At 59.7% G+C, this 21258-nt stretch overlaps 1 protein-coding gene across 10 annotated transcripts in view; it reads left to right on the forward strand.

Annotated features, from left to right (window-relative positions):
• The window catches only part of FOXP4 (forkhead box P4), a 51099-nt gene extending 35486 nt beyond the window's left edge, over window positions 1–15613 (forward strand). For 2 of the 10 annotated variants that reach the window (XM_070584597.1, XM_070584604.1), the window contains 14 exons: window positions 820–942; window positions 1496–1582; window positions 3097–3244; window positions 3370–3583; window positions 3845–3949; window positions 4703–4790; window positions 5843–5926; window positions 6030–6237; window positions 6315–6391; window positions 7229–7330; window positions 10820–10941; window positions 12497–12563; window positions 13089–13258; window positions 13711–15613. In XM_070584597.1, the coding sequence (XP_070440698.1) occupies window positions 820–942; window positions 1496–1582; window positions 3097–3244; window positions 3370–3583; window positions 3845–3949; window positions 4703–4790; window positions 5843–5926; window positions 6030–6237; window positions 6315–6391; window positions 7229–7330; window positions 10820–10941; window positions 12497–12563; window positions 13089–13258; window positions 13711–13909 (1794 nt within the window). In that variant the 3' untranslated portion in view covers window positions 13910–15613. The remainder of the gene's footprint in view (window positions 1–819; window positions 943–1495; window positions 1583–3096; window positions 3245–3369; window positions 3584–3844; window positions 3950–4702; window positions 4791–5842; window positions 5927–6029; window positions 6238–6314; window positions 6392–7228; window positions 7331–10819; window positions 10942–12496; window positions 12564–13088; window positions 13259–13710) is intronic. The other 8 variants (XM_070584602.1, XM_070584606.1, XM_070584600.1 and 5 more) reach the window with 7 other exon arrangements.
• The last annotated feature ends 5645 nt before the right edge of the window (window positions 15614–21258 follow it).

The raw sequence follows: 21258 nt of genomic DNA on the forward strand, positions 1-21258 counted from the left end.
CTGGAAGGGGTCATCTCTTGTAGTCCCTGTTTTCTGTTTGAGGAAACTAACACTCAGGTGACTTTCTGGAAGTCACACAGCGAGTTCAGTGCAGAGCTGGGAGTAGAAGCCTGCCTCCTAACTCCCTGCCTGGTGTTCTTTCCACGCCACTGTAGACGTAACTGCACCTACACACACACACACCTCTCCAAGGATGGCACTCCCGGGGCTTCAGCTCTGGGGCTGTGTGTGTGCCATCTAGACAGGAGTGCTGGAGGATGTGACGTGTGTGTGAGCAGGGCCAAAGTCCAGGTCCTCCTGCCGCATGGGCCTCTTTCTGAATCCTTCCCGTCGCTGCAGACGGCCCTCCTGGCCAGGCCCACCTTGTACACAGTGTTCTCAGGATAGATGAGCAAGAGTTGGGAATAGCTGGCGGCCGCCCCTCCCCATCACTGGCGGAGCAACTGTCCAAAGCATGGGCTCTACTGAGCAGTGTCCCTCAAGTCTTATCTTCCTGCCCCGAACATAGCACACTCCACAGGAATAGCCCACCCTTAGCACTTGCTCTGTGCCAGGCTCCCATCTCAGTATTAGCTCACGAATCCTCACGACAACGTGGAGAGGTGGGCTGTTGCTCCTTCCATGTCAGAGGCAAGAGAACAGGGAACAGGGTGGTAAGTCACTTGTCCAAAGACACCCGGCTAGTCGGTGGCAGAGCCAGAATTTGAACCCAGGCTGTCTCACTGTGGACCCACTCTCCTGTACTGTGGGTGGGGCCTTGGCGCACGCCCTCCCCGGGGTGGGGCTGAGGTGAGCAGGCTAACAGGGCCGATCCCACAGGTGCCCGTGTCGGTGGCCATGATGTCGCCGCAGATGCTTACCCCCCAACAGATGCAGCAGATCCTGTCGCCCCCACAACTGCAGGCCCTGCTCCAGCAGCAACAGGCACTCATGCTCCAGCAGGTGAGTCTGGCCTCAGGGCAGCGGGAAGCCAGGAAGAGGAGGGCGGTGGGGGCAGGCTCCCACCTCCTACCTGTTTACTACCAACACCACTGAGGGCCAAAGCATGGCAGAAACCAGAGAGACTGCTTGGGCCGGCCTCGTCTGCATTCCTCCTGGGCAGCTGGGGGGAGGTCAGAGGTCAGGCCTCTCCCACAGCAGCCCTCCCATTCTCGCTCCCTGCATGCTGGCCCCACCTCTATCTCCAGAACCCCAGAGAAGGGCAAACTACTAGAACATCCCGGCAGCTTGTCATGACCTATTCAGGAGACCACCAAGAGGCAGGGGGGCTCAGAGGTGTGGGGTGAAGCTCTGCTCCCTCCCGGTGCAGACCCTGCTCAGGGAGCCTCTCAGAGCAGACTAGGGAGAGCAGACCTCTCCATGCCCGGCCACAGTGAGACTCCCACTCCTGCCTCCAGGAGCCCAGTCACGACGGGGCTGGGGTTGCTCTGAGGTCAGCACTGCCCGAGGTCACCCACTCCCACCCCTGCCTCTGTCCCCCTCCTCCCGCCCCCAGCTGCAGGAATATTACAAGAAGCAGCAAGAGCAGCTCCACCTGCAGCTCCTCACCCAACAGCAGGCTGGGAAGCAGCAACCCAAAGAGGTAAGGGCGCTGTCACCTGCCGCCCAGCCCCAGCCAGGCCCGAGCCTGGGAGTCCCAGGGCCGTCAGGAGAGAATCGCCTTGTGGGAATAGTGGAAGTCAGGAAGAGGCCAGCGGAGGGGGTCAGGGAGCACGGGGAGGAGGGCTCACATTTCTCCACCCCCCATGCCCCCCAGTCCTCTCCTCGCCTTGTGTTGTTGGATTAAGGAGAGCAGGAAGGCAGAGCCCTGGGCTGTCTCTGTGCACAGGCATGTAGACATGTGTATGAGTGACCGTTGCGTGGTCCGCTCTCATGACCAGCTGCCTCAGGTCATGCCTGCTTCCTGCCCACTTGTCTCTCAGTGACCCAGCATTTCACCCCTCCACTCTCTTAGGAATCTCTCAGTCCCTCAGCAAACCACACGCCTACCCAGCCCTGCCCCCTCCAGAGAACTCCCCAGCCTACACCCCATGTCTCATCTGGGCCACGGTGCCTCCTGAGCTTCCCTCCTAGGCCCTGCTGCCCTCCTCCTAGGACCCAAACATGCGCCTCCCTCCTGCGGCCCACCACAGCGAAGTTCTGAGTCGTCTCTTCCCAGAAGGCTGCCCTGCTGACACCCAGTCATTCCCCAATGCCCTCAGCCTCCCTCCTCAACCGTCTTGTAATTGCTGACTGCATTCTCGGTGTTATCTCTAGGCTGGGTTTACCCAATAGCCAGCCCCCTACCCCACCCCACCCCACCCCCAGGGGAGGCAGGCAGGCAGTGACGTCCCTGCCTCCCAGGCACCCAGGACACGCTTGGCTCCTGGGGCTCCGAAAAGACTTGCTGACAGCCTGACGTGTCAGTGCCTGTGTGAAGAACTGAATCTGGAGGGGAGGGGGGCAGGGCCCAGAGCAAGAGAGAAAGAGAGCGAGACCTAGAGCATGCGAGGGAGCATGCACCTGGGCAGTGCCATGTGCCTGTTCCCTGAGCCTGGCCCTGATGACCAGCTGATGCTGATCTTTTAAAGTCAGTTGGACCACTTGATTCTCTGTATCTAAGAAGCAAGAGAGGAAAGGAGCTGGAGGGGAGAATGCCCCCTCCTCAGAGCAGGTGGGGGGGCTCCCCGGGCATGTGGGAAGGGTGCCTGCCAGGCGGGAGTGGCCCCCGGAGTCTGACAGGCTCATCGATCATCGTGATGAGAGCCCCCCCCCCAGCCAGGCGCGCACAGCTGCGGTGCGGGAGCAGAAGCGGCAGGAGGAGGGAGGCGGGAGCAGGGAGGGCGTCGTGCTGCGTGTCTGGGTCTGGCTGTGTGTGTGTTTGCGCGCGTGCGTGCGTGCGTGCGTGCATGCGTGTGTTTACTGCGAGGAGGCATGCAGCCCTATGGAAGCTGGGCCGGGAGCAGAGAAGCTGCAGCCGCGGACGCCGCAACGACAGCTCCGACAGCTCCGGGGGCTGACCGGCCCTGGGAGGGGGTGGCCGCAGGCTGGGCGCCAGATGGCACGCCCGAGGCTGATGGCACCCCTCTCTGCCCGCCCCCTCGGGCCCCCCACCAGGCACTGGGGAACAAGCAGTTGGCCTTCCAGCAGCAGCTCCTGCAGATGCAACAGCTGCAGCAGCAGCACCTGCTCAACCTGCAGAGACAGGGGCTGGTCAGCCTGCAGCCCAACCAAGCCTCGGGGCCCCTCCAGACCCTCCCGCAAGGTGAGTGGCCCGCCCCTCTCCTGGACCCAGCCCCACAGCCCTCACTGTACCCGGGGACTAGCAGCCCCTGCTCCAGGGGCCAGGTCGGGCGTCCCTGCCAGCCTCCCGCTCCCTCTCTCCCACAGCAGCCGTGTGCCCATCGGACCTACCCCAGCTGTGGAAGGGCGAGGGTGCCCCCGGGCAGCCCGCCGAGGACAGCGTCAAGCAGGAGGGGCTGGACCTCACCGGCACGGCCACCACCGCTACCTCGTTCGCCGCCGCCCCCAAAGTCTCACCCCCCCTCTCCCACCACACCCTGCCCAACGGACAGCCCACTGTGCTCACACCTCGGAGAGACAGGTACGGGGCCCAGGCTCAGAGGGGGTGTTGCTGACCTGCCTGAGGGCACACCTGGACCCCGAGGAGGGCAGCCGTGGTGGGGGTTGGAGCTCGGGGACCTGGAAGTTTACCCCTCTCCCAGGGCACGCACACTGTGCCCAGCCTCTGGAAAACCCATATTACGGACAGAAACATCACCAGCAGGGGAGCTGGGGCTGAGCTGGACCCACGGCTGCTACAGTCTTCAGGGTCCCTGACCACTACCTCTTTCTGCCCTCCTAGCTCCTCCCACGAGGAGACGCCCGGCTCCCACCCCCTCTACGGACACGGAGAGTGCAAGTGGCCTGGCTGTGAGACCCTGTGTGAAGACCTGGGCCAGTTTATCAAGTAGGTGTCCCCTCTACTCTCCTTTTCCCCCATCCCTCCTCCCCCGTGGCAGCCTTTCCACAGAGCCCCCTCACCCCTCAGCCTGGGCCCAACTTGCCCCTTCAGCCACCACCTACCTGCCATCCTCCCCCAAAGAGGGGCCTAGTTCCTTCCCTGCCTCCGTCAACTCCCCCATCACTCCCACCCCCTCCCCAGTCTCTATTCCCCGGCCCCGCAGGCTGCCCACCCGGCCCCAGGCTGCTGCAGCCCAGCAGGGTAGGGGTGTGAGGAGGAGAGGACTCCCCCACCGCCCTCCCCAACCTCCCCCATACTCAGCCTCAGAGAGTGACGGCCTGGTGACGGCCGAAGGCCGGTGGACAGGCAGGGCCGGAGGCGGACAGGCGGCTGGCAGTGGGCGGCCAGCTGCCATGGCGGTGCCAGGCTCTGTCACTGACTGATTAACTCCACTGTCTCCCAGACCCTGGCAGCATCAGGGTCAAACAAATTGTTTTCACGCTTCGTCAGAGGTTTACTTAATTAGTTCATTTGCAATTAGATCTCTCTGTAGCGGGGATTTTAGCAAAGACATCAAAGGAGGCTGACGAGAAAGTGGCTTCCTCCATCGCCCCGTTTTTTTTCCACCTCTTTCCCTCCTTTGTATCTTGGTCTGTCTGCTCTGCAGGCCGTGGGCGGGATTAGAGGATGGGACGGGAGGGTGGTGACAGCAGGAAAACCAGGCCCGACTTTCTCTTCTCTGCCCTCCTCCCTCTGAAGACACCTCAACACGGAGCACGCCCTGGACGACCGCAGCACGGCCCAGTGCCGTGTGCAAATGCAGGTGGTGCAGCAGCTGGAGATCCAGGTGCGGGCAGGGCCGCGGGGGAGGGGTGGCAGGCTCTGGCCCCACCCACGGGCTGCCTCTCCAGGAGGGGTTAGGAGGTCCCACGGAAGGGTCGTCTTAAATTTCTAGGTCCTAATTACCAGGGTCAGGAGGTATGGGCAGGAGGTACAGGCAGCTGGATTGTGAGGGAAGCTGAGGTTAGGGGTGTCTCTGCTGGGAGACTCATACTAATAAAAACAACAAAAATAATGTTAATGGCTACCATTGAGCACTTTGTGCTGTACTGACTACTTGACCCCTGTAACTCAAGGGATCCTCTTAAACAACCGTATATGGTGGATACTATTATTATCCCTATTCTGTAGATACAGAAAACAGAGGCACAGAGAGGTGAAGTAGCCTGCCTCCGATCATGCAGCTCGCGGGTGGCAGGGCCGGGATTAGAACCTAGAGGCAGTCTGGCCTCCCAGTCTGAGCTCTATAGCACGACACACTCAGGAGGCTGCTCAGGACAGTCCACAGGCAGCCAGTCAACTCTTGCCCATTTCCCTCTGGCCCCGAGCAGACGCCCTGCAGGGAGAGGGTAGACATGAAAGCTCTAATGAATTTATGAATGGGGCGAATGCGTCATCTGTCCTGTGCTCCATTCAGCATGTGAGGACCCTCTCAGGCATGAGTGCCCCTGAATTTGGGTGTTGTTCTGCCATAGCTTCTGCCCTTGCTGGGGAGAAGAGGCGTGCATTCTTGGGAAGGAGGCCCCGACTTACAGCTGCTCTGATGAGCCTGGGACACTCAGTCGGGAGGAGAAGCAGGGAGGGCTTCACGGAGTAGGCAGCCCCCAGGGCCTGGCCTTGAGGGTGTGAGGAGTCAGAGGGGCAGAGGAGAGCGGAGGCCTTTCAGGAGCAGGCGCCAGAGAGAGGGAGCCGGGGTGCCGAGGCAGGGAGGTGAGTGGTGGTGGGAATAGGGGCTTTCGGGGGAGTCTGGTGGGGAGAGGTGGGATGTAGAGGAGGAAGAGGACCCGGCTGCCTCCGAGACAGGTGCAAAGGCCCTGCTCACCTTCCACCTCTCCACAGCTCGCCAAGGAGAGCGAGCGGCTGCAGGCCATGATGGCCCATCTGCACATGCGGCCCTCCGAGCCCAAGCCCTTCAGCCAGCCGGTGAGTGACTCCCCTCCCCATGGCCCTCCCCAAACCCCTCTACAGCCCCCCCGGGGACCCCCACCCTCTGGTGCTGGTCTCAGCGCCTCCCCGTTGCTCACAGCTGAACCGGGTCCCCGGCTCCTCCTCATTCTCCAAGGTGACCGTCTCCGCAGCAGACTCGTTCCCAGATGGTCTCGTGCACCCCCCCACCTCGGCCGCGGCCCCCGTCACCCCCCTACGGCCCCCTGGCCTCAGCTCTGCGTCCCTGCACAGCGGGGGCCCCACCCGCAGGAGGAGCAGCGACAAGTTCTGCTCCCCCATCTCCTCAGGTAAGGGCCGAGGGGAGGGGCGTTTTCCCTAAGCTGGGCCCCCCAGCGGCTGCCTCATCCTCCGCCTGTCTCCCCAGAGCTGGCCCAGAATCATGAGTTCTACAAGAACGCCGACGTCAGGCCACCCTTCACCTATGCCTCCCTCATCCGCCAGGTGAGCGGGAAGGGGACAGACTGCCTCCCCTGCCCTTGCGCAGCCCTCCGGAGGGTCCCGGGCGGAGGAGACCACCTGCCCCCTCACATCTGTCCTTTCCTCCTCGGCTGCACAGTCTCTCACACACAGGCGCGGCTGGGCACACGAACGGGTCTCTGGGGGCACACAGTATTTTTGCTACTCAACACCCACTGTGTCATTCATTCGCTCATTTCCACGTACACACTCCCGTGAGCCTATTTTCTGATAGACTTATGGTCACTCTTTGTCTGCCTCCTCCCCTCTCTCTCACACATGCACACACACACCTCTCCTCCCTTCTCATGTCCTCAGTGCTCACGTAATAGTCACACTCACACATGAACATACATTTACACATATGTCCTCTCGCTCTGATCTCCGCACACAGGGACACACCCTCACACATATTCTCATACACACACACATCCATCCATCTCATGCTTAGGGTGCCCTTTGCCAGAATCAGGATCAATTCCGTCAGCCCCACCCCAGGACATCTCGCTCCTGAGAATACTCCTTTCGTTCCCACTCCAGGGCAGGGGCGCTGGGAGCCATTTTCACTCCACAAGAAATGTGTGTGCCCCTCACACAAGTGTGTAGGTTCCCTTTGGCCTCTGGCTGGGCTGTGAGCAGCCTGCCCCTCAGGGACCAGCGAGCACCCACCAGTGCTCTTGTCCACACGCTTCGGAGCAGGTCTCCTCTGCTCTCAGGGTGACGTAGGGGCCAGGTGGAGGACAGATCCTAGGGGAGAGAACACAGGCCTGTGACCCTTCGAGGCCCAGACTGAGGGTCCCTTGGCATCTTCCTTGCCCACAGGCCATTCTGGAAACCCCCGACAGGCAGCTGACCCTGAATGAGATCTATAACTGGTTCACCAGGATGTTCGCCTATTTCCGGAGAAACACGGCCACCTGGAAGGTGAGGCGTGCCCTTTCCTCCTTGCCCAGGGCCCCAGCCACCCTTGGACATCTCCACATCCTGTCGAAACCAGGGCTGCCTAATAATTAGTCCCCTTGAAGAGCCGGTTCTACAGAAATGTCCCCACCAGGGTCCAGGCTGGGTAGTGGGGCCCTCCACCCCAACTCAGCAGGGGCCTGGAATGTGCTCTGACTGCCTCTTAATGACGTCTTCCTTCTGGGAAGAAACCCTCCTCCTCTCAGAAGTGCTCTTTCATGGGCCCCAAAGACTCCAGCCCCATGAAGTATGGCCTCAAGGTGTTGGTATGCCTGAGCCTGGTGGGGAGGCTTGGCTCACATTCACGAGAGACCCTAAGGGTCCAGCCAGGTAGCTTGGCTAAAGGCGCATGTTCTGAAGCCCAGGGTGGGAATAGGGGTTGCGCAGGCCCAGACACGCGCATGGACCAGGGCCTGTGGGCAATACACTGGGTCACAAACACAGGCACTCACACATTGTCCCTGGCTCTGCCATCGGTGGCAAGAAGATAATTGTCTTCATCCAATTAGTCATTTCAACATCTTCAGCCATAAGAGTTTTCCTGGGGGACCAGAGACAGGCAAGGGAGGGACCCTAGAAAAATGGAATGGGGAGATGTGGGCTGGGGCGCTAAGCCATTTGTTTTTCTGTAGGCAAGATGGGGTGTGTGTACGTGTGTGTGTATCTATCTGTCTGTCTGATGGGTGAGAATATTAGGGTCTGTGCAGCAGGGCCGGAGAGAAATATCTAAATTTGGAGAGAGTAGGAGGAAGGGGAAGGGAGTGTTGGCACCCTGTGGGGAAAGTTAGACGCCAGGGAAGGCACCCCTGTCTCAGAACCTTAATTGGATCTCTGGCTCTTGAGTCCCCCTGCTGGCCAATGCAGGCACTGCAGGTTACAGGCCACCTCCCCTCCTCCCCCCAGGTTGCAACAAGTGCCCCTGGGGAACTCGCAGCAGTGCCCGGGACTGGGTGGGGTCTGCACAGGACCCAGCCTTCTCTACTCCGGGGGTGTGTAAGTGCAGCAGGAGGTGCTGCTCCATGACCTTCCGTCTCCCCATGCCCCATTCCCAAAGCTTGGGAAAGAGGCTGCCAGGCTGAGACAGCAGCTCGGATTGGCTGTGAGTGATGTCATTTCCCGCCAACCACAGTCCTGCCCTCTCTTCTAGCCGGCAGGGCCTCCTTGGGACCACCTGGTCCTGTCTCCAACCTCCAAGCCCATTCGGATACCAGGTTTCATAAATGACAGCATCCCGTCCAAGCCCAAAGGGTCATCACGACCAGTGTCTGATGTTTACGTTAATGCTGCAGCTTCCTCCTCTGCCTTTAGGGTGACGTGTAGACAGTGTAGAGCCTGTCTTCTGTAAAACAGCCTCCTTCTTGGGGGCAGGGGCCACTCACCTCCTCTCCTCCTTTCCTGTTCTCTGTACCACCCCTCCTGCAATTTCTCTCCTTCCTGGAGGATGGGGAAGCTGGTTGGGGTGACTTGCTTAAACCTCTCAATGACCATCATGAAGCTGCTTCTCCCGTAGGCCAACCCCCTGGCCTTCCATACCACCTTCGACTGGTTGCCCAGCCTGGGTCATCTCAGTAGTGCGTCTCTCCCTCCCTAGTCCTCACTCCATCTCCCCTCACCTGGTCCAGGTCCCAACAGGAAGCTGGCTGAGTGACTGAGTAGGTGACCTTCCCAGTTAGTGGGGCTCTCCTGCTGCTTCCACCACTTAGGGCACTGCCTGTGCCCTCCTCGTGGTACAGCAGAATCCATCTCAGCTTGAGGTCCACTTTGACCTTCAGGATTTTGGCAGCCAAGCTTCATTCATGTGACTTGGGAGATGCCCCCTGGCCACACCCAGCTCTCTTTCCCTTCCACCTCAACTTCCCACCCATTTGTCTGCCCTTGGAGGTCCCACCTCATCTTCTCCTCAACTATTTCAACTTCCCTCCGTCTTCCTTCGCCCTTTCTGGCCCCTATCCTGAGATGCTGTCCACTTGAGACCAGGGCAGAAGGGTCGGGAGCCAGCGTGGGCCAGGCCAGCTGCTGCTCATCTGGCGACGGTGCTGCCATCTGCCAAGCTGATGGTCCTCGCCGGCCCTCCCCCGTGTCCATCCCTCCCAGGGCCCATGTTGTGGGCCCATCCTTTTGTTTACGCAGCCCCTGCCAGACCCCTTAAATTGCCGTTAATGTTTCAGCGTAACGAATTAGTCTCTCATCACGAATCAGGCTTCGAAATGAGGGAAAAAAGCCCCGGTGAGGCCATCCTCGGAAATTGGGGTCATTCTCATTTGCAAAGCGGAGGATCGGAGCCCCGTAATGCGGGCAAATTTATTCCGAGGCAGGAGCCCCGGCGTGATTAGGCCCTTTGTAATTATCGCTCCAAGAGATTCCACTCCAGCCGCCCGCCTCCCTCGTGGATTAGCGAGCGAGTCGGAAAAATACACAGGATTTAATTAGAGGCAAATTAAAATTGGTAATGAAATCGGGCCAGTTGCAAGTGGCAAGAGTTGGAAGGGAGAGAGGGAGAGGGGATCTCCAGGGGCACGGGCTGCCCGCCCTGCCTGCTTTCTTCCCCGTTTAGAAATGTAAAGAGGAGGCAAGGATGGGGACCAGGGGGAGGCTTAGGGAGGACAGGTACCAGGGACAGGGCCAGGCACGGCTGAGGGCAGGCTGACAGGAGAGTGCAGGGACAGGACTGAGGGACCTGGCGGGAGGGTAGTGGGTGGATTGGGGCCCTCGCCCAGGCTCCCAGGGGGGAATTGGGCCAAGCACCCCCGCCCTCACCAGAGTGTCCTACAAACCAGATGACCTCAATTCCTGAAGCTATCCTGCCAGGAGGAGGTGGGAGCGACAAGGTGACTTTTCCTCTTTTCTCTCTTCTTCCTGCCTTACAGCGGCTAAGCCCACACTCTCCTTTCCCCCAGTTTATTTATTTCAACAAGTATGTATTAGGCCTCGACTGTCCACCTCGTGCTCTCAATAAGCTGTCTGTTCTGAGCCACAGCTCAGAGTCACGACGCCCACACTGCTGGGGTTGAGGAAGGCCGTGGTGAGGGTGTGAGCTAGTGAACGGAGAGTCTGTGTGCACCAGAGACAGGTGCCCCAGGCTCCAGGTGCCGGGGCCTGAGGGATGTCATGCCGATCAGGAGCCCCAGGTCACAGCTACCTGTATCTGATTAATGATGAGGGGAAAACAAATTATGGCTACGTAGGTACCACTTAGTTGGTAGACCGAGTTTCCCAAGGCATGGCAGGGAGAAGGGGAGCGGAGAATAACTGGGCTGTTGGTGGTAAAGACGCTGGGAGCCCCTGGCTCCAGGGGCAGGTGGGGGCCTGCCACCCCCTCTGGCTGTGTCTCCTCCCTGCTCGTCCCTGGACTGGGGAAGGTGGGACGAGGGGGCACATGAGGACTTTCCTATGCGTGCTCACCCGAGCGGAGGAGGAGGGCTGAGCACCTGCCCCTCGTCCCTGTGCCCCCAGAACGCCGTGCGCCACAACCTCAGCCTGCACAAGTGCTTCGTGCGCGTGGAGAACGTCAAGGGCGCCGTGTGGACCGTGGACGAGCGGGAGTATCAGAAGCGGAGACCGCCAAAGATGACCGGGTGCGTGGGCCCAGACCTGGGCGGGGCAGCCACCCGTGTGGCATGGGCCGGGGCCGCCCCGTGCCTCTCCGGGGGCTGTGCACCGAATCCTTCCCACTTTGGGGTGGGGCCACGAGACAAGGGGAGGAGGAGCCCAGGGAAGACAGGAATGTGGAAGTGACAGATGATTAGAAAGAAGACATTTATTTCTGTCTTGTTCTGTTCTTCTGACTGAGGGAAGGAGCCGAGGGGGACCTGGCACCAGAGGGAGATAGCAGCCCAAGGCATCCATGGCTAGAGCTGGGACATAGGCAAGTGCCAGCCAATGTGGCCATTGGTCAGGGAGCTGCCATCCTCGGAGCCACTCTCCCCCATCTTATCACAGGAGGAGCCAACCTCTGAGATCCCCAGGCTCTCTTCTTCATTTTTCAGGGAGAGGAGGCCCAGAGAGGGCAAGGGGCTGGAGGGAGGTCACACAGCAGATCATGGCAGAGGGGGTTCTCCGACCTCCTATCTTTTGTGTTCTGCTCTACCACACAGCATTTTCAGTGGAAACTGAGGAACCAGGGAGGAGGGGGCAACCTCTTCTCCTCAATTCCCTGCCAGTCCAGAGGCCTTCTTCCCCACCCCACCCCAAGACATCCCCCACACAGGCCACCCTCTGGCCTGTGCCTCTTGAGCCAGAGGCCCATGGGGAGGAGAGCAAGGTCTGAAGCAAGCTAGAGGCATAGCTCTGTGGGTGCCTGTTCCCCTCAAGATTCCCTCTCCCCCAATAAGAGCCTCCCCATGCCCAGGCAGTTGTGGGGGCTGGGCAGGCTAGAGCCTGGGAAAGGGAAGAAAAGCTGTCCCCTTCTGAGTGCCCCCACGGTGCCAGTCACAACGCTTGGTATCTTCATGTCTCATTACCAACCTGGCATCAGAGGACCTGGTTCTGGAATCAGAAAACCTGGCTGCAAGTTACATTTCTACTTCTCACCAGCTGTTTGTCCTTGGGCCAGTTCCTTAACCTCTCTGAGGCGCTCTGTAAACTGGGGGTCCTCACTGTGGAAGAGGGATAGCCCTTGAGCCACTGCTTTTCCTGACCCAACCCCTGAACACCTTCCTGTGCAGAAAAGCCTCTGGTGTGGAGCGTGTGGGGACAGGCTGAGCACACGGCTTATTAGATGTCCCCAAATTCAGGAGGGCCCAGTGTGGATTTTACAGATATGGGACTGTAGAGGCTCTAGCTTGGACCTTGCTGAACACTGGAAAATCTAGACTGAAGAGAAAAAAGGCTAGAGTAGCAGGATGTGAAGACACACACGGGAGGGATCCCCGTTCCCACTTACCTGCTCTGAGAGGCGGGACAGTTCCAGAGTCCCTGAGAGCCCCAGCGCCTCCCCCGGGAAGGCGGCTGTCGGTCCCTGCTGGGCCAGGTCAGCTCAGGGTTGAATAAGATGGGGCACACACAGGGGCCAACCCCGCTCTGGCCCCCCAGGAGAGGGGACAGCCCCTGGGCTGGAGCAGGCCCTCAGTCAAGGTCCAGCTGTGTGCGAGGAGGATGTGGGTGAGCGAACCGAACATCCTCTCTCCCCAGGAGCCCCACCCTGGTGAAGAACATGATCTCGGGCCTCAGTTACGGAGCACTTAATGCCAGCTACCAGGTGACCGGGCCCCGCCAGAGTCCACCCGCCCCCTCTGCCACCTGCCCCTCCATCTCCCTCCAGCACACACAAGGGCCTGTAGAAGAGACCCCCCCCCCCCATGCAGAAGGCCCATCTGTCACAGGAGGGGACAGTGGGAAGGAGTGTGAAGAGCACTCTGGGGGGCAAACCCCAACCCTCTGCTGACCCCGCCTCGGGGCCTGGGCCCCACCTCTCCTGACAAAGCTGGGTTTGGGCGGGACGGGACGGGACGGGGCGGAGAGCAGGGAGGTGGGCATAACCAGTGGGGTCCCTTCCCCAGCTTGTCAGTCTGGGGGTCCTCTGTCTCCCAGGTTCCCAGGAAAGCAGGTAGGGTCAGAGCTCTGGCCTTGTGGGGGGAGCTGTGTTCGGAAGGTTGAGCCTGGGCTGGGGGGCTGCCGAGAGAGACCTGCCAGCGGCCGGCACAGACACACAAGGCTCTCTAGGGAGTGGGGAAGCCCCTGACGGGTGGAGCCCACTGTGACGGGGCCAACCCTGTGCCTCCAGGCTGCCCTGGCCGAGAGCAGCTTCCCTCTCCTCAACAGCCCTGGCATGCTGAACCCCGGCTCAGCCAGCAGCCTCCTGCCCCTCAGCCATGACGACGTGGGCGCCCCCGTGGAGCCGCTGCCCAGCAACGGCAGCAGCAGCCCCCCTCGCCTCTCCCCACCCCAGTACAGGTGAGCACACAGCAGGGACCCCACCCGCCCTGGTGCCCCATCAGGAAGTTGGGATCTTCCCGCTGTGAGTGGCGTCCCCATCTCACCAATCTCCGCCACCTCTTCCCAGGACAAGTGGCCTCTCTCCCTTCCCATTGGTCCTCCCCTCCTCTCTCCCTTCTCTCTCCTTTCTTATTCTCTTCTCTCTCCCTTTGTTTTACTTCCCTCCTTCCCCTCCTTCCTGCATTCTGGCCTTCCCTTCTCTCTCTCCTTCTCAGCCAAAGGCAATCTCGTCCATCCCAGCGTCCCCTTTCCCTTGGAGACAGCCCTGGGGGACATCAGACCTAAGGCATCAGGCCTCAGTGGCTCAGGGATAGTGGGATCCTGGGGAGGTGAGCTGTGGACACACCACTGTGCCCCCAAATTCTGGATGTGTTTGCGGGGGCAGAGGAAAGCCCCCGGGGTGCCCACAGGATCCCTTCTGTCGCAGCCACCAGGTGCAGGTCAAAGAGGAGCCTGCGGAGGCGGAGGAAGACAGGCGGCCCGGTCCCCCACTGGGGCCCCCCAACCCCAGCACCTCGGGGCCTCCGGAAGACAGGGACCTGGAGGAAGAGCTGCCACCGGGAGAGGAACTGTCCTAAGGGCCTCCAGGGGCAGGCAGGGCAGGGGTGAGACCCCTCCCTTCCGGAACCCAGGCCCCACCCACCCCCAGTCCACAGCCCCGCCCAAACCTCAAGGCACTTCCAGGACTCAGATGGGGGGCTGGGCCAGCAGCACCGCTGTGACCTGAGTGACAGACGCTCGGGGGGCAGGGACTGCCCCGCTCCCGAGGGGACACAGAACCCCTGGTCTGGGACCAGCAGAGGACACGGAGGGCCCAGACCCCTCCTCAGACCCCCCCTATATCTGAATACCGCCTCCCCCCAACCACCAGCAGCAGCAGGGCCCTCCTCCCCCACCAGCTGTCCCCTACGGGGCCCCTCAGCGCCATGGAGACCCGCAGGCGGGGCTAAGCCACCCCTCTCAGACCCAGGGCCCCTCGCACCTGGCTCCTGGCTCCGGCAGTGATTTCTGGCCAGAGGCCCCCCCGCTTCCCTCGTTCGTGCTCCCTTCCGCCGTCTTCTCCGTACTGTGAAGAAATAGCTCTCCACCCCGCCCGCGCCGGGATGGGGCAACTGAGGTTTCAGACCGGCCCTGGGAGAAGCCAGCCCCCTCGGCTGTGCCCCTTCAAAAAGCCACAGCTGGGGCGGGACAAGTTGTCCCTTGACGGGGTCCCTGCCAGGCTCCAGCCCCTCCCCCCGACCTGAGCCAGACCCAGGCTGACCTGGGCCCTCAGCCCGTGTGCTGGGTGCTACTCCGCGGCGCCCACACGAGGGAGCCCAGGAAGAGGCCCGGCGCGGCCGCCTCCCTATGGACGGCTGTGCCAGGTGGACTCTGGACGTGGAGCCGCTGATGGGAGCCCAGGTGCCCTTGAGGCTGGGGTTGGGGCCAGAGGTGGCACCGGCTGGGGGAAGCACCCTGCCTCTGTCACCCGGAAAAGCCAGACTAAAAGGAGGCTGAGGGGCAGGTGGGATTAATACCGTGGCTGCTGTGACCTAACGGTCACCCTGCCCCCAGCCTACAGGTCCCCCATTGCAGTCTTCCCTCACCCTCACTCAGCAGCCCTGTCCCCAGTTAAACGGATGACCAAAGACCTTTCTTATGCCGGAAGCAAAAACCAAAACTTTTTGTTGGCTTTTTCCTTTGTCACCTCCCTGGCCCACTCCTCCTGCCCCCTCCCCTGCCCCAGGCTGGAACCCTCCCTCCACTTAAGTTATTGTTTAAAACCAAAGTTTACAGTGTCTGTTGGTGGCCAAGACCCTCTCCCTCCACCCTTCCTCCACCCCACCCTGAGGACCCTGGGACTCAGGAGAGGCTGGGGCCCCTGCTCACCCACCTCTGCTCCTGCCCAGCCAGGGGGAAGGAAAGAGGGCAGAGAGGAGGAGGCGGGCAGCCCTCGGCACCCCGTGGGCAGGGGGCACAGGAGCCCGGTTCCCACCTGGGGGCTCTCCAGACCCCCGTCTAGGACCAAGTCCCCCATCATGCTGGGAGTGTGGATTCCAGCAGAGGAGCTGGAAAAAAAGTGAGACTCTCCACAGACCCCCTATGGGGGACCCCACCTTAAGGCCAAGGACCGGGAGTGTTGGATGCTCAGGACACCCCAGGCCCCTTTGCTGAGAAGACTCCTTGGACTATTTCCCAAGAAACCCCCACATACACCCCTTCACAGCCACCCCTCCCGCGAGGCGGGGGGCCCTCCGCCCCCTCCCCTGTGTACCCCCCACCTGTGTTCCGTTTGACCAGCACAGAAATATTAAACGTCCTCTATTCACCGGGCCCTGCGTGTGTCACCAAGGTGAGGGAGGGCCGGGGCGTTAACGTGGAAAGACTGCTCTGAGGGCAGGCGGTGCCAGCTGGACGTGGGGCTCCTGTGGGGACATTCTCTTCAAGAGCCTGAGTGCGAGGGTGTAGGCTTTTACCCCTGACACTGGTCAGGCTCCAGGTTTACAACAGGGCCTTTGGTCCTCCACGCCCCTCCTGTCCCCCTCTTCCGCTCATCATGGCATTCTCTGGGATTTTATTTCAAACCCAGTCTCTCCTATTTTCTTCCAAGGTCACAGCTCCTTGCCCCACTTCCTTCACAGTTTGGAAGCCGGGTTCCTGCCAGAGCGTTTTCAGCAGGTGGTCGATTCGTCCTGGGATGGGAAGGACCCCTGCTGTAGGGCCACTGCCTGGGAGCCGTCCCCCGGCGTGCCCGGGGCCCTTCTGGGCGCATCACCCATGTCTTTGTGGGGGCTGCCTGGATAGGCGCGTGTGTGTGTGTGCGCGTGTGGGGGGTGGCATCGAGATGCGTGTGGTGGGGCTGTCGGCTCATGCACGCCCATGTGTGCGGTGTCACAGTACGGGTGGGCTCGGGATCGGAAAGGGGGTTCTTCTAACTGCAAAGGGCACCCTGGACAGTTGGGGGAGGGAAGGAAAGGAGGGGGAGGTCCAAGTTGTGAAGCCAAAGGTGGGTCCTGACACCTCCCTCAGCGCCCCCTCAAGTCCCCAATCCCCACTCACCACCCCTCCCCACCAGGGGCGCCCCCTGCCTTCTCAGACCCAAGTGCCCATTACCAGGGTTATCTACCGGTTCCCTTCTTCTGGCACCGTGGTCACTTTTCAGACACACTCCTCGAGAGTCGGGGTCCCCGGGCCTCTGTCCTGGGGCAGAGCCCAGGAAGGAGTGTGTGTACTTGGGGGGAAGTGTGGAGACAACAGCAGAACTGGAAACAGTCACCTTTCCCACAAATCCCCAAATGGCTGGAACTTTCCAGAAGGCAAACTTGGGATGGAAGTGGGGCAGGCAAAAGGGGGTAGGATCCAGAGATTGAGTCTTTGTCTCAGGCCTGTCTTGTCCTCTCCCACGCCTTTCGACCATCAGCTGTTTCCTTCTGTCTCGCTTTCTGTCTGTCTCACCCGGTCCACACCACCTCCACCCCCTAATCCTCTGGACACCGGCGTGGAGCCTGGGGTGAACTCCCTGTCCCTCCATGGAGAGGGCCAGGCCAGGGGAGCTGAGCCTGGGGTCTCAGAGTCGCCCCCTCCGCCCGCCGTCCGGCCCCCCCAGACACTGTGTCAAGCAGCACTGCCGCGTGTTGTACTCTGCCCTCCCCACCCTCCGCAGAGGCCACCTGGGTCCTGTGCAGTAGAAGTAGCATGTGATCCCTGTGGACAAGGGCACTGTCTACAGTGCAATCAATTACCCGTGACTTCACCGCTTCCCCTCCCCCTTCTCCCCTCCTGGACCCACCAGCCCAATAGAAAGCCCCCTGAGAATCCAGAGTGTTGGCTGCCAAGCTCCCAGCTCCTCCTGCTCCACCGACAGAAGATCTGTTCCACAGGCTGGCCTCAGGGGCATCCTTTCCACACCAGAGACTCTAAAGGGACAAGGCTACGCCCAGCCTCACTGTCAGGACGGTCCTTCCAGTAGTCTAACTTCAGTTTTTCCTGCTTCCACCAGAGTCTTCTTTTTTATTCCCTCCCCAAAGGGATATGGCAAGTGTCTGGTTAGTGCATTTGGACGTGGGGAGAAGATCTTAGGTGTTGGCAGGAGGTCTTGCAACATCAGAAACAGAAGGTTGCTGTGGATCTCCGTCTTCTGAGTGGGCTTACAGACTCAATAATTAATTTTCTGACTGATCTGACAGATCCCACGAGGGTCAGCCCCCTGCTGCGTTATTACCTTCTGAATAAGAGCCAACTCTGCCATGCCCCCCAATCGTGCTTTGCTGTCAGGAAGTTCTGCATGCTGTGTAGCCTCTCTCCTTCCTGCTGTTATCTGCAGCTACTGGGGGCAGGTTCGCTCTGGCTGGCAGCTTGTCCTGGTCTTGGCATTTCTGCCCTGATGGGGCGAGGGAAGCTCTCTTCAAAACCTGTTCTCTGGCTGGCCAAAAAAAGGGATGCTCCAAGCCGGGCATTTTGAGGATGGGAAGGTAGCGCTCTGGGGTCGGCATTGGGCAGAAGTCCCCCCCTCCCTGTCAGAAAGCTCTTGCCTCCTCCCACCATTGACCGGCCACCCTTGCCCAAGGTCTTTTGCCAACGGCCAGCAGAGGGCGCTTTAGACAAAGCGGACTTTCTGCTCCTCCTCTGGGCAAACTTAACCATGGGAGGAGGGTGGGGGCAGGGGATGGACGACCGCCCTAGACCCCATCTCCGGAGAGCAGCCGCCAGCTAAGAGCAGAAAAGGTTCTTTCTTTCATTGGGGGGCTTTCAAGACCCTCCAACCTGTGAGCTGTGAAGCATCCTGAACAGAAACAGGAGAAGGCAAGAGAGAGAAGAGCAATCTAGGGGAGCCTAGTACCCCAGCCCAACAAGGGGCTCAACAGAGAGTTTTACTGGTAATAATCATCACACTTAATGAGCTCTTATTACCTCCCAGACACTGTTCTAGAAGCCTTCTATTTCCTGTAATCCTCACAACAACCCTGAGTTAGATGCTGTTGTTCTCCCCATCTACGGATGAGGAACTGAGGTCAGGGAGTCAGCGGTTAACAGAGGAAGCGTGAAGAATGAGGAGCCTGCGCTTAGAGTGGGGAAGAGGGGCTGAGTGGCGTAGTCTTAGCTTTCTAGCAACACTAAATACTTTGGTTTCTCTCCTCACCCTTTCTTGGAGACTCCCAGTGGGGAAACTGAGGCACAGAGGGCCTCAGAGCGAGGCATTAGGCACTGGCTCCCCCAGCTGCCGTTCTTCTCCAGGCAGAATGAGGTCAGCTGGAGCTTGGGAGAGTCTGAGGGACAGAGAAGTGGAGGAAGAAGGCTGAAACACCCTACAAAACCATCAAATGGGGGCCTCCTGCTGGAGCAGGGCGTCAGCGGTGAGCACAAAGCGGCCCTTGTCTGAGGCGGGGAGCTCACACACACACACACACACACACACACACGCGCCAGCATACACCTGGCCTGTGCGCAGACACGGGCACACACACGTGCCGCCACTCCGATGTGTTTATGCCAAGAGGTCCCTTCTGCCTTGAAAGCCTGCGATTTGCCTGTGGACACCCAGGGCACCACCCAGGCCCGGGTCCCCTCCACACCTGCAGGCTGCCTCCACCTCAGGAGCAAAAGTTTAGAAAAACAGCCCCTCCCGAGAAGGTGGGCATGGTGGCAGCCAGGGCTGAAAGGCCCTCTGTCCTGGCCAGGAGGGGCCAGGGACGGGGCGCGGGGAGGGGTCTGGCCACCTTTGGAAGATGGGCTGAGTTAGCGGGGCCGTGCAGAGAGGCCTGGGCACACCGAGCCCTCTGGAGCCTCTGGTCCTGACTGGAAGGCTCCCACCCCAACCCTGGAACTCAGACTGTCTACACCAGGCCACTCCTGCGCGCAGGCGTGGGGGACGGCAGAGCAGCACGGGGCAGGCCTCTGCTCTCAGAGAGCCGCTGCTCGGGCTGGGAAACTGCTGGGATGGGCTGGGTGCTGCTTCAAGGGAGTCAACTCAGGCCCTGCGGGAGGCAGCCCGGGGAGGGTACAAATCCTGCCTCTGCTACTTATGAGCTCTGCAGCCTTGGGAAAGTTTCTTGATCTCTCTGGGGTTTGACTTCCTGGTCTGTAGAATGGGGGGTTGGTGCAATCATCATGGGCTTGTTGAGATTAAGGACAAAGCATAAAAAAAGGTGTCTGGAGAATATTAGGCCCATGACACATAATAGGTGTTCATAAAATGCAGTCCTGGATGCCAGTTGGGGTCAGCGGGATTGGAGTGCTCCTGGAGGACTCCCTGGAAGAGAGGCTGGAGCAGGGGAGGGGAAATCGGGGTAGGAAAGGGGACAGGAGAGGCTTTCTAGGCCCGTACAGGGGCTGCAGTGGGGCTTGGGGAAGGCTAATGTGGCAGAAAAAGGACTGAGTGGAGGCGGCTGATGCAGTGGCAGCAGCAGGCGCAGGGAGGCCAGTGGGTGCCACCACTGCCATGGCCAGCCCATGTTTACCTCCTTTGAGCTGGGCTCAGCCTTGCGCCAGTGAACTGTGGTGCAGTTTCCTCGTCTATAAAGCACTGAGAAGAATGCCTGGCTACTCAGAAGACTCAGGGGAGGATTAAGCGGCACAGTCAATGTGAAGCCTGTCTCCAGGGCCCACACCTGTTGATACCCAGCAAGCAGTGATGCTGATGCTGATGCTGATGCTGATGAAGGTAAAACGATGTGGTCTACGTCACGGAGGAGTTTCCAGCCAGAGGGGGACCGTCTTGTACTTAAATAAATACACAGCGGGTTTGGCAGGGGCCATGTCAGTGGTTTCAATGCCACACGCTGTGGCCTTCAGAGGTGTTCCAAGCAGGCTTCTTGGAGGTGAGGCTTACAGGAACCTTGAGGGAAAGATAAGACAGCAGGAGAGCATGGTGAGTGGGGCAATAGCTGAACGGAGGCAGGGGGGTGACAGGTTAGGACATTTCGGGGAGAGCCTAGAAGGCCAGAGACCCTGCCGTACTGGGAGATTATTCTGGAAAGGTGGGAGCCAGGCTCCAGAGGGTGCTGAAGGCCAAGCTGGGGATCCAAGTTGGGGGCTGGGGCAGTGTGCCCCAGAGAGGGTCTAGAGCAGAGGAGTAACAATCAACATGGGGTTTGGAGAGAAAGTAGCTGGGGGGAGAATAGGCGAGAAACACTGGGGCTGTGCGACCACTTAGGTGACCACTGGGGTTGTCCAGGTGGCAGGTGAGGAAGTCCTAAATAGAGAGGTTGCTTTGGAGAATGATATCAGGAGGCTTTTTGAACAACAGAGTAGCAGATGGAACTGAGTGGCTGCATGAGAGAAGAGAGATCCAGAATGACCTCAACTGGGTATAATCTAAAGGTCTTTTCACCTCCTAAAGGCAAGGAGGTAAAGCAAGTGTGGCACAGTTTTACAATGGAATATTATACTGCAGAGAAAAAGGATAACCAAGAACTATTTGTATCTGCAAAGTAAATGAGAAAAAAGAGTAAGTGGAAGAAAGATATGTAGAGAGTGTATCCATTTACATAATGCTTGAAAACATGCATAATAATACTATATGTCACATAAGGGCACATACACATGTAGCAGACATTTAAATAATTTGTAGAAATGGCAAATAACAAATTCATGATGGTGGCTGCCTCTCTGTGGAAGGGGGATGCGATGGGGAGGGGCATTCAAGGGTCTTCAAGCATATCAATGATGGTTAATTCTTGAGCTGGGTGGCGAGGTCATTCTGTTGCTCTCTGTACCTTTTCTGTGACTGGACTATTTCATTTAAAAACAAAGAGTGATTCCGGTTCAGGTCCTGTGCCACAGGAAGAATTCCCATCCTTTCAGCCCCTCGGGCTCAAGATAGGGCCAAGGAAGAGGCCAAATGTTCTGCTGGGCTCACAGGGCGGGCAGGACGTCCAGCTGCCCCCATGGAGAGGGGCTGGAGAAATGGACTTTGGTGGGGCACATCTGGGCCCCTGTCTCGTCATGGGGTAAGAGGCATGGCTGTGAAGGAAGGCGGG

Source organism: Equus przewalskii, chromosome 19 (genome assembly GCF_037783145.1).
Source record: "Equus przewalskii isolate Varuska chromosome 19, EquPr2, whole genome shotgun sequence".
In the NCBI taxonomy this organism is placed as follows: Eukaryota; Metazoa; Chordata; class Mammalia; order Perissodactyla; family Equidae; genus Equus; species Equus przewalskii.